Source organism: Nelumbo nucifera, chromosome 7, assembly GCF_055504915.1.
Source record: "Nelumbo nucifera cultivar China Antique chromosome 7, China Antique-T2T, whole genome shotgun sequence".
NCBI classification, from domain to species: domain Eukaryota; kingdom Viridiplantae; phylum Streptophyta; class Magnoliopsida; order Proteales; family Nelumbonaceae; genus Nelumbo; species Nelumbo nucifera.
This window is the reverse complement of record NC_142655.1, coordinates 48,838,566-48,850,719: the sequence shown is the minus strand read 5'-3', so window position 1 is coordinate 48,850,719 and position 12,154 is coordinate 48,838,566. Positions and strand designations below refer to the sequence as shown.

General features: G+C 40.6%; 1 protein-coding gene across 1 annotated transcript; it reads left to right on the top strand.

Annotated features, from left to right (window-relative positions):
• Positions 1 to 10,009: 10,009 nt before the first annotated feature.
• Positions 10,010 to 11,889, top strand: LOC104608140 (aspartic proteinase NANA, chloroplast-like). The gene is made up of 2 exons (XM_010274033.2): positions 10,010 to 10,654; positions 10,801 to 11,889. Exons 1-2 carry the CDS (start codon positions 10,089 to 10,091, stop codon positions 11,621 to 11,623), a joined length of 1,389 nt encoding a protein of 462 aa, XP_010272335.2. The 5' UTR covers positions 10,010 to 10,088; the 3' UTR covers positions 11,624 to 11,889.
• Positions 11,890 to 12,154: the final 265 nt, after the last annotated feature.

The window sequence follows — 12,154 nt, the reverse complement described above, 5'->3', positions numbered from 1 at the left end:
GCCTTCTAGAGTAAAAAACTAGGTAAATCTAGGTAGGTAAATCAATAAAAGAAAAATTTAGAAACCTTCTAAATTCTAATCTAGGTAAAAAACTAAAAAAGGACACCTAATTGAATTCTAATTGTAATTGCCTAATGGGCCTTCTAGAGTTCTAGTTCTAGTAGAAGTCTAAAAGTAGAAGACTATAGGAATTAGGAAACTACTCAAACTAGGAAGTAGGAACTACCAAACTAGTAGAATACTAGTTCGGTTCGGGTCGGGTTGGTTTCGGTTTTTATGCAAGAAAACCGAAACCGACCTAAGATTTCGGTTTATGTATGTGCCCAACCCAAACCGACCGGTACGGATGAAAACCCGGCTGACTCGGGTTAGGTCGGTCCAGGTTGGTCGGTTTGGTCGGGTTGGGCATTCTTATGAACAGCCCTAGCATCACATTTTACTTATGTGATGTAAAATTGGGTGCAAGGTTCAAAGTATTGAATGCAAAGAATATTGAAGATGCAATTAAAAGAAACGTGTTTGGATTATATATATATATATATATATAAGGGAAAATTTAAAATACACATAGATACACCATGGAAATTCAAATATATATTAAAAATATATGAATTTTATATAACCTACACCTCTAATAATTCTATACATAAGAAAAATGTATTTTAATAGTTTATGACTTTATGTGAAGTGTAATTTCATCATAAAAATGAGATGTATAAACCATTAGAATGTCCCAAGCAAACATTGATATATGATGATGCGTGATGTGGTGCTCCCTACTGGCGGACAGCTTGAATATCAAATTGAGTTGGTCGTCTAGTCGAGGTGCAAGAGAGAGAGAGAGAGAGAGAGAGATCAGAGTGTCCGGGTTGCTTGACCCGGGGTGGGTACTCTGATGCTTAAGTTAGTGAAGAGTGTTAAGAGAGATAAAAGCGAGAAAGTTAGAGAGTTGTGAATGCTAAGTTGTGTATAACTTTTCTAAGGAAGGGGATGCCTTTATATAGGCAAGCTGTTGTGAGGTTCATGAAGTGTGTCCGAGATCTCCGACCCATTTGGTTCGGAGGTGATTTCACGCATAGAGGTGGACTCCGCGTAAGCGGGTAGTGTTTATGCAGTCACGCCTAAAGTAGGCGGGGTGATAACTGACTCTTATGATGTGGTGTCTTGATCCCGGGGAAGTCGGAGACAATAACCTGCTTAAGGAGGGGGTCGCCCAACACGTTAGGCAGGTCGCTAGCTGACTCAGGTCAAGTCGGTAGAAGTGGGTCGCCTTTCATGCTGACCCGATATCTTGCCCGGGCCAAGGCAGTTCAGTGGAAGCAAGTCGCCTCTTACATCGACCTCAGATCCCACCTAGCTGTTTGCATTTCGGTCGGTCGGTCCGACCTAGGCACAAGGTAGCGTATTGGGGACACATGGATGCCACAACCATTAGGTCGTGTGGACGTAAAAAATGTGCTAAACTGATCGGAATACGAACCGCCTTACCCTTACAAACCGTTTGATCCACCTAATCTCAATAGTCCATGGTTTGGTTCATCTGCCTATAAATAGGACGCTCGAGGGCCTATTTTTCTCGTCCCTATCTTTGGGGTTCCTGGTGAGATCGTGGAGCTCGGCATTATCGGAGTGATTGGTATTGTCAGCTAGGTCAGTATGTTCATCTAGTAGTGAGTCCAGGGAAGAGGGGGGTCCGTCCTGTCGAGCCAAGGAAGGGACCTCGACCCAAGACTGGCGAGTTTCTCATAAAAGGGCCTCGTCTTCACATAGGCTAAAGCACCAGACCAGTTCAGTCCCTTCGAGCTCTCTACTGACAACGTCTACGAGCTTACAACTCAGTATAAGATTCCGAATCAATTCAGATACTCTCTTCCTCTTGAGGGGTACTTGTGGGAGCATGGGGATGACGAGATCGCTATCTTCGAGGAGGCCCTAGAAGTGGGTCTTTGGTTTCCCCTTCATTTGCTTATTCCCAAGGTACTAAACTATTACAACATTAGTTTAGATCAACTTCATCCCAACTCCATTCGGACCCTGATCAGCACCATCTCGTTCTATCACCACGTCGGCTTCCCTTTAGATATTAAGACCTTTGTCGATCTGTGCCATATAAAAAGAACCCTTCCAGCACTCCACTGACCTGGGTGTAAGTTGTTGAACGGATTTCCCTCCAACGTACCGGCCTGGAAGTAGAGCTGCAAATGGATCAGATTGGATTCAGTAGGGGCATATCCGATTCGACCCGTTAAGAAAATATGACTGATCCAAATCCGATAAGGATTCATCGGATTTTCAAATGTATGATTTGAATTCGAATTTGAATATATTATTGGATATCCGATTCGATTAAAATTATATTTATAAAATAATATATTATATTATTTATATAATATAAGAATATATTAAAATATATAATATATAATATATAAAATATACATATATAATATGTGAATAATATATAATATATAATATCTCATAATTAACGAATCGGAGTGGGTCATAATGGATCGGATAAATCAATATCCAAATTCGATTCGTTAAGTTAACAGATCGGCTTTTCCGATCTGATCCGATTTGTTAGGATCAGGAGGGATATCTGAATCCGCTTCTTAACAGATCGGTATCAGATTCAGATCGGATCTGATCTGACTTATTTGCAACCCTACCTGGAAGAGGAAGTATATCTTCCTTGAGTTAAGTAGCGGATGGCCATTCTTGATGACCTGGAGAGAGGGAGTGAGGGACTTTGGGGAGGAAACTCTAAGTGAGCGACTGCAGGCAAGAGTGTAGGTCCAGGCATGGATGAGTCCTCCAGGTAGGTCGTCACCTCAGGCTTGGGCATTCTTCTTTACTTTCTTTTCTTTTTATAGTTCGACTCACCCTTGATTTCTTATGTAGGAGACATGTTGGGCATGCCAACTTCCAGGCTGTTCCAAGCCATGAAGAGGAAGGTGGCTTACCAAGAGGCATCGTAGGTCGCTACTCCAGAGGCTGCCATGCGAATTACTGAGATTGTGTCGGTTGTCGACCTAGTCGAGCGAGACCAGCTAGGAAGGACCTTGCTAGAGCCTGAGGTCACCCATATATCCGAATTCCAGGCTGTTCCAAGCCATGAAGAGGAAGGTGGCTTACCAAGAGGCATCACAGGTCGCTACTCTAGAGACTGCCATGCGAATTACTGAGATTGTGTCGGTTGTCGACCTAGTCGAGCGAGACTAGCTAGGAAGGACCTTGCTAGAGCCTGAGGTCACCCATATATCCGAGGAGCTTCTTCCACCACCCGAGACCGGGGCGTTCGGAGGCTCAAACGCTGAAACCGATCCTGAGGAGAGGCGCACCATCATGGACTTTCAGACCGCCCTAGTGAGGAGCAAGGAGGTCGTCTTTCTTGAAGAGGTTGTGAGGCTTTGCGAGTCATGTCCCGGTGAGCTCGGGGGAAAGCTTATGCATTGCCTCATGATGGTATGTTCTCGACCTTCCCGTTGTATTCATTCTGACCTACATTCTGGACTCATTTCCCTTTATATCTTTTGTAGGCAAACACTTTGGCGCATTCTTTGTTGGGGTAGGCTGAGGGTGGTTTGGCTAGGGCCCAGGCTACCAAGGAGGAAGCAACGGAGTATAGGTCCTAAATTGAGCGGGTTGTCCGTCTCATCGGTGACTTGAAGGATGAGCTTGTGGTGGAGCGAAGTCGTAACGCAGACCTAACGAGGGAGGTTAAGAAGCTAACCGAGGAGCTCAGGCATAAGGACTAACAGTTACAGGAGAAGGAAGCTGAGCTCACCGAGCAACAATCAAAAGTTTCTTGATGATGTCCATGTAGCCAAGATCCATGTAGTTGAAGAGTTAATGGCTTCTCCCAACTTCTTGAAGGAGAGGGAGGAGTTCGGATCTGGCACCTTTCATCAGGGATTTGAGCTGTGCCGGATACTAGTAGCTTTGGTGTGCCCGGAGTTCGACCTCAGCAAGTTAAAGTCCTCGGTATGCATCGACGAGATGATGGGTCAAGTTGATGAAGAGCATGACTTCGAGGAGGAGGACGAGGTCGATGTGGTTGGAGGCGATGCAGATGAAAAAACTGATGCTAGTATGGAAGATATGGGGGCAGACGAGCTCCAAAATGTCTGACTTTTTTACCTCTTTTCTTGGACCCCCGATGTATATATATTGGGAATCTGAAGTTGCTCCAGGTTGAACCATTTGATGTAGTGAATAGGTCGGCCAACTGGTTCCAACTCTTAATGGAGCTCGTGGCCAACCCCAAATACCACATCCGAGCTGTGCCCCAGAAAGTGGTCGAGAAGGCCATGCAAAGGCTCGCATTGGTTACCTTGTGTAGTTGCATCAGGGCCTTGAAGTCTTTTGGTCGTGGGGACAGCTCGGATGTTAGACTGAGTAGGTCGCTAGGTTGAGCTGCAAGAGAGAGAGAGAGAGAGAGAGAGAGAGAGAGAGAGATCAGAGTGTCCGGGTTGATTGAGTCAGCGAAGAGTGTTGAGAGAGCTAAAAGGGAGAAAGCTAGAGAGCTGTGAATGCTAAGTCGTGCATACCTTTTCAGAGGAAGGGAACGCCTTTATATAGGCAAGCTACTGTGAGGCTCACGAAGCGCGTCCGAGATCTCTGGCTCATCTGGTTCGGAGGTGGTTTCAAGCCTGGAGGTTGACTCCGCGTAAGCGAGTAGTGTTTATCTAGTCATGCCTGAAGTGGGCAGGGTGATAACCGGGTCTTTTGACATGGTGTCTTGATCTCGGGGAAGTTGGAGACGATAACCTGCTTAAGGAGGGGTCGCCCGACACGTTAGGTAGGTCACTAGCTGAACTCAGGTCAGGTCGGCCGAAGCGGGTTGCCTCTCATACCGACCTAATGTCTTGTCGAGACCAGGGTAATTTGGTGGAAGCAAGTTGCCTCTTACACCAACCTGAGGTCCCACCAAGCTGTGTGGTTCGGTTTACTCAGGTGGTGCCGTGGTTGTTGATACAGCTATGAAGAGTCCGAAGTGGTTTGCTTATGTGGTGCCAAGGTGTCACCTAGCTGTTCTCCGATGCCACGTGTCATGATGTCATTGGAGGACCAAATTACCGCTCATCAATTTATAACAAACTAATACTATAAATCTCATTAATGATCATGTAAAAAGTTACCAAATTTAAAATGATCAAAGTTTAATAAGTAATGGTGTTATTTGTAGTAGAAAAAATATATTCTCCTAAGAAATTATTCATAAAAAAGTCTTAAATGGATAATTGAGATTCTAGAGGCAAAAGCATTCAGAATTGGTTTGATTGTTGGATTTATGGGTCGAGATCTAGGTATTTGCAAATGAACTTTCTGAACTAGTGGTTAAAATACTTATGTTTCAAGTAAAACAACCTACTTTTAAATCCTTTTAATATCTCAATTTTATACAATACTGGTTTTAAATATATTTAAATGGAATTAATTAAATTAATTATGATATGATGATTTAATGGGTATTAATTAAGGTAATTAAATTTGAATTTCAAATTTGATAAATGATAGCAATAATAGGATATGTCAAATAATAATCAGGTAGAATGGGTCAGGATGAGTTAAGTGGGTTTGGGATGAGACGGGTTCAGGAGAAGAAAGAAGTAGAGAAAGAGAGAGAGAGAGTTCACCTTCCTTGAACTTTCTGAACTAGTTACAAGTAGACCCCCTCTGTTAGAATTTTCTAATAAGAGGTACAAGAATGTCCAAAATACCCATGTCCCATGCATTTACTTTTGACCAAAATGTTTATTTTTCAAAAATTTCTTCATATCAATCACTGCCAAAGCCTCTCCAATCTAGTTTGTGAAATTGATTTATTTTTCATATTTGCTTTTCATATTAATCACTCAAAGGTAAAACTATAACTTTAAACTCCTTTTCTTGTTGTTCATAAAATTTGTATTGTTTTTTTTTATGTGAAAATCAGCTTATCAGAATTAGTAGTAACTTTATGAGTATTTTGGACATTTTTGTGCCTCTTATTAGAAGATTCTAACAAAGAGGGTCTACTTGCAACTATATTTGAAAATTTAGGGGAGGTGATTACAATTACAAAACTTTAGGGGAAGTTTCATCAATTTATCCATGAATAAATAAAAATGAATATCTGTTGGAATCCATACTATTGTTGACTCTGGACTCCTTTAACTTTGAAATTTGATAGTTGAGCTGAGCTGCAGGCGTGGTGCATTGCTATTGAAGGGTCTAGGTAACTGCTGGAATGCTAGGCCCAAGGGAAAACATGGGATTTCACAGCAACATAATACAGATTTCAACCAATATTAAAATGACTGAACAAAAAATGTAAACATGAAACTTTAACTAGCTTGAGGGTGGTTGCCGGCACAAGTGAATAAGAGATAGAGAGAGTTGGTTGCTGCTCCCAACTCCCATGCCCAAGCCATTGGGCACCGTTGTCAATAACGACCAGCGAATCCACCCAGTATCTAACCCACTCAACTCGCCCTTTTACTTGGCGGGTTGGAAATGGATTGGCCATCCATTGGGTCAATTTAAATGGGTTGGGTTGGGTTAGGTTATGGATAACCATTGGGTTAACCACTAAAGATATAAGTATTAATTCCTTGGTTATTCTTTTTAATTTTCTTCATTTGAATGAAATAATTTATAATTAATACATTAATTTTCTATTAATTATTGACTAAAATTAGTTTTGTCTCGAATCAATACACTTCACCCAAATAGACATAAATCCAAATCAACTTGACTCGAGTCCGGACCAACACAACTTGATCTAAATATAAACAAACCCGATCACCTCGGTTCGGTTCGTTTGGGTTGGACAGCCCAGTCTGAACCCAATCTGACCCAAGGCAGGCCGATTTGGGTTGACCTAAATCTGAAATGGGGCCGTGCGGGACCCCGCTTGCTTTGGCCCGGTTTGGATTGTCCGGCCTGACTCATCTATACAATCCGACCCGAATATGGACCAATCCGATTTACTTCCCTTGACCTGCTTTGGGTTAGTCAGTTCGATCCCAAACCCGTGCACAAACCTGATATGGGCTGGTCCAAGTCAATCCGCCATTGACTAAACCGGTTTGGTCTGGTCTGATTGGACTGATCTGAATCCAAACGGTTCAGCTACTCTTGATGTGATTAGCTCGAAGACAATTCAATTAGATAGTTCAAGTTGGTTTGACCAATTTGAACCTAAGTGGTTCGGTCAAACCCGAAACCCAAACATAGTCAAATGGCTTTGCCGCTTGTGTAAAAATAATATGCATGTAATATGATTTGAACCTTCACCACTTGTGTAAATAGCAATTACTATTAGCACCAAGCTATGACCAACTTATTTGTCAAGAGGGAGTTCCTTTTTTTTTTGTTTTAAGTACATAAATATATGATTAATGGGTTTGGCCGGATTGGATTGGGTCAAAACAGGTTTGAGTTAAACCCAACCCATTTAATTTTATATAACTGAGTCATTAATGGGTTGGAAGGTTAGATGGATTGGGTTGAAGGTCAACCCAAACCAAAACTAATCCAACCCGCCTAATTGCCACTGCTACTTGGGTCACTGTTGTAGTGAGATAGATATTCACCAGCACAAGCCTTGAGTCGTTGTTGCAAGCCTTGGGTCTCTCTACTGAGTTGGTCGTCGTTGCAAGAACAAACCCTTGTCATCTCTGCAAGTGGTGATTGTCGATGGCTAATACTAGACAAAGGGGATTGATAGATATTGCCTTAGCCTTGAGACTCCTATCGTCTAGTATTGGGATTCCAATCCTCCAGAGTTGAGTCTTTCTATCATATGTAAATGGTAAACCCCACGGAAAAATGGAATAAACTACTCCTTCATATATATATATAATACTTTTCTTATAAATTTAAATGTAAGCCATAAACTGTTGACTAGGTTGAACAGTTCAATCATCTGATTCAGCGGTTTTCTGCCCTTTTCAAAATTTTCTTAGCAAATAATAGTTCAAGGCATAACCATACCTGGAATCATGATCTGTTCTTGGTTTGAATGATCTGATCGTTTAGTCAACAACATTTTAAAAGCCATGGTTATCCTCGTTATGATGTTAAATGAATACTCAAACGGCCAAGGGTTCACGGTATCAGGCATATCGTATCCTATTTTAAGGCATTGAAATGCCAAAAACACAGAACATCTAGCCACTTATGCCATGTTTGGTTGAATTTTCATTTTTTTTCATTCTTATCCAAGATGAAATTCTAAAATGGACAAGAGTGGGTAAAAATAGGCAGAATGAGAAAATATTGCTATGAACCGAACACTTTTTTCCTAAAAATGAATTCTTTTCATACTAACAAATGTGCTATGTTTTTCATTTTCATTCTTAAAAAAAATTCATGCCAGTATTCACCAACCGCTAGCCTAGGTCTCCAACAATCAATGTTTACCACTTGGCATAGATTTTTGTAAAAGTACTTTCATAAAAGTGCTTTTATAAAAGTACATTCTAAAAGTGCTTTTGTAAAAGTACTTCCGTAAAAGTGCTTTCATAAAAGTAATTCCATAAAAGTGCTTCCACAAAAGTGCTTTCGTAAAAGTACTTCCATAAAAGTATTTTTGTAAAAGTCCTTTTATAAAAGTGCTTTGACAAAAGTACTTCCGTAAAAGTGTTTTTATAAAAGTACTTTCCTGAAAGTGCTTTTGTAAAAGTACTTACGTAAAAGTGCTTTCATAAAAGTGCTTCCATAAGAATGCTTTTGTAAAAAACGCTTCCTTAAAAGTGCTTTTGTAAGTCCTTTTATAGAAGTGCTTTCACAAAAGTACTTTCATAAAAGTGCTTTTATAAAAGTACTTTCCTAAAAGTGCTTCCATAAAAGTGCTTTTGTAAAAGCACTTTTGTAAAAGCGCTTCCATAAAAGTGCTTTTGTAAAAGTCCTTTTATAAAAGTGCTTTCACAAAAGTACTTTCTAAAAGTGATTTTATAAAAGTACTTTCTAAAAGTGCTTTTCTAAAAGTACTTCCATAAAAGTGCTTTCATAAAAGTACTTCCATAAAAGTGCTTTCATAAAAGTCGTTTTCTAAAATTGCTTTTGTAAAAGTTATTTTATAAAAGTATTTTCGTAAAAGTGCTTTTATAAAAGTACTTTCATAAAAGTGCTTTAGTATAGTACTTTTATAAAAGTGCTTTTGTAAGTTTTTATAAAAGTACTTTCACAAAAGTGTGTTTGTAAAGTACTTCCGCAAAAGTGCTTTTATATAAGTACTTTAGTAAAAGTACTTCCAAAAAAGTGCTTTCATAAAAGTACTTTCATGTAAAAGTACTTTTATAAAAGTATTTTTGTAAAAGTAAACATTTATGACAATAGTTTTGTAGGCAGAGTTTCCTCAAATGAAATGAGCAAGATGGGGCATGATTATTTTTCATGCTATAGGCTACTCAATTTTCGTGCTATGAAGTTGACTTTTCATTGTAAAAAGAATGTGGCCCTTGACAAGAATTTTGTAACCAAACAGTCTAATGTTATTCATTCTTGCCCATTCTTACCTAAAATGAGAGAAGGCGGCCCAGAGCAGCGAACCAAACATGGCCTTATATTTCTGCCTTTGTCCAATTTTTTCATACAGTTAAATAGATCTCCAATAAGAATATAATTTAGGCCATTATTCAATTAAAAGGATGGAAGTTTGAAAGGAGATTTGAGGGCTCATAATTGGTTAAGACACTAAACATAAGGAAGGGAATGACAAGATGAAATTCATGTAGCCAACCCAAATTAGGAGATGATGATGATCTTTAATCAATTCAAAGAATTGAATTAGAGAGAGAAAGAGAGAATATTGATTGTTAGATGTTGAACCTCTCCTATAGTTTCCTAGTGCTGCAGTTGCACTCTATCTTTATTCCCCGGTTTTTTCAGACAGCGTAGAATGATTCCCAACTTCCCTAATAGTTCGGATCTCCACAAATGGAGCTCTATTACACCTTGTTCTTGCTTACCAAAAAAAGAAGAAAAAGAAAAAGACACTATTAATTCTTGGGTTTGTTTTTGTTTGTCTTAAACTTGTCCTCTAGCAACTTCAATAGGAAGAATTGTCCTCTAGCAATTGCAGGTTGCTGAAACCACGTCCAATGATGTCTCTCCTGCACTATTTCTTCTTAGTTTCCATCAATGGGTTCTTCTTAGTCCCGGCATATGGTGGTGAGTCTGGTGACACAGTGCGATTCGACCTGATTCACAAGAATGACCCTCGTCTCCAGAGAAAGCCTGGTTTGGGGCCACCGACAAACAATATGGAACAAATGAAGCAACATGTTCACTACGATTCTCAGCGTGTCCAAATGATCTCCCGTGCGATGAAAAAGAGGAGGAAAGCTGAAGAGACTGCTACCGATGATGTAATAAGAGCTCCATTCTTCTCTGGGGCATCGGTTAGGTCAGGCCATTACCTCATTCCTCTGAAAGTGGGGACTCCACCCCAGCAGTTGATTATGATCGCAAACACAGCTAGCGAGCTTACATGGATGAAATGTGGAAGTAATAAAGATGAAGGGAAGCAGGTGTCTTTCGATCCAACAAAGTCGTCTTCCTTTCAAACAATTAATTGCTCGTCCACGATGTGTACTCAAGATCTTGGGGATTTGTTTGCTTTGGGTATATGCCCCATGCCAGATAGCCCCTGCAAGTATGACTACAGGTATGTATTGGCTGCCTTCTTCTCTAGCTATAGCTAGCTAAGCTCTCGTCTTCTTCTGTTCGATCTATATATATCCATCCATTCATCTCTTTTAATTTGGGTGTTTCTAATTTGATCATCATCATCACTTGATTCTATATCTATAGTTATGGAGCTGGGCAGAGTGTGCTAGGCTTCTTTGCCAACGAAACACTGACCCTACAAATGAAGAGCGGCACGGAGAAAAAAATGGAACAATTCCTGGTGGGATGCAACGAGATAATTGAAGGTATAGAGGAAAATGACGCTATCGATGGTGTAGTCGGGCTGGGATACAGCATCTACTCCTTCGCCGTGAGAGGTTCAGAAAGTTTTGGCTACAAGTTCTCATATTGCCTGGTTGATCATTTCAGCCCCGAGAACGTCCGCAGTTACCTTGTCTTCGGCGAGACTCGACATCCACCACATATGCAGCACACGGATCTAGTCCTTGGCAAGGTCCTTACGTTCTATGGTGTGAATGTGGTTGGCATCTCACTGGATGGTGTTATGTTAGACATTCCGTCCGAAGTGTGGGAGCTGAGGGATGATGGGGGAGGAACCATTATTGATGAAGGTAGCACCTTGACGTTTCTGGCAATGGATGCTTACAGGCCTCTGATGGATGCTTTGATTAAGTCTTTGACTAAGTACACCAAGTATGAGGATCCTCGTTTCGAGTTCTGCATCAGCGTGAAACCGGGAGAGTTTAATGCCACTGAAGTGCCTAAACTCAGAATCCATTTCACCGGTGAGGCTCGAATGGAGCCGCCGGTGAAGAACTATGTGATCCAGGTGGATGATGGAGTAAGGTGCCTTGGGTTTCAGCCCCTTCCTCCTGAAGGCGGTGTCTCAGTCATTGGGAACATAATGCAGCAAAACATGTTTTGGGAGTTTGATTTGAAGACCAGCAGGTTGGGCTTTGCACCCTCCAGCTGCACTGATGAATAGCTTGATTCGATCCCTGTGATGATAGCTAGTGTAATCGAAACAGTGTTGTTGTAGAGTTGAAATTAAATTAAGATGGTCTTTTGGGTGGTTTTGACAACCAGAACGATTTGATCCAGTTGGGTTTTCTGTTCTCTAGCTTTCCGGTCCAAGAGTACTGGTTTTCAGGTTGATCATCTTTCAATTGTAGTGTAATTTTTTTTACCCTTAATTCTTTGCTTTCTCAATAAATACACATTTGTATCTTTCTTCTTCTTCTCAACAATAAACCGGTTTTATAGGGTTTAATTAATGCAGCTAATCCGATACTTGGATTGTGAAAATAAGGTTGTGCATTCCTTGTTGCTGTTTCTACCTGAAACGTTTTTTTATGCACCTGAAACGTTGTGGGTTGAACATTACAAATGGGTGGAAAATATGTATTATCACATCATATATGAGAGTCATTTCATCAGCTAGAAAAATATCTGTGTGGGAACGAGGCTTAAACTATTTGTGTAACTCTTCAGCCAAGGAATGTACAACTAACTCTTC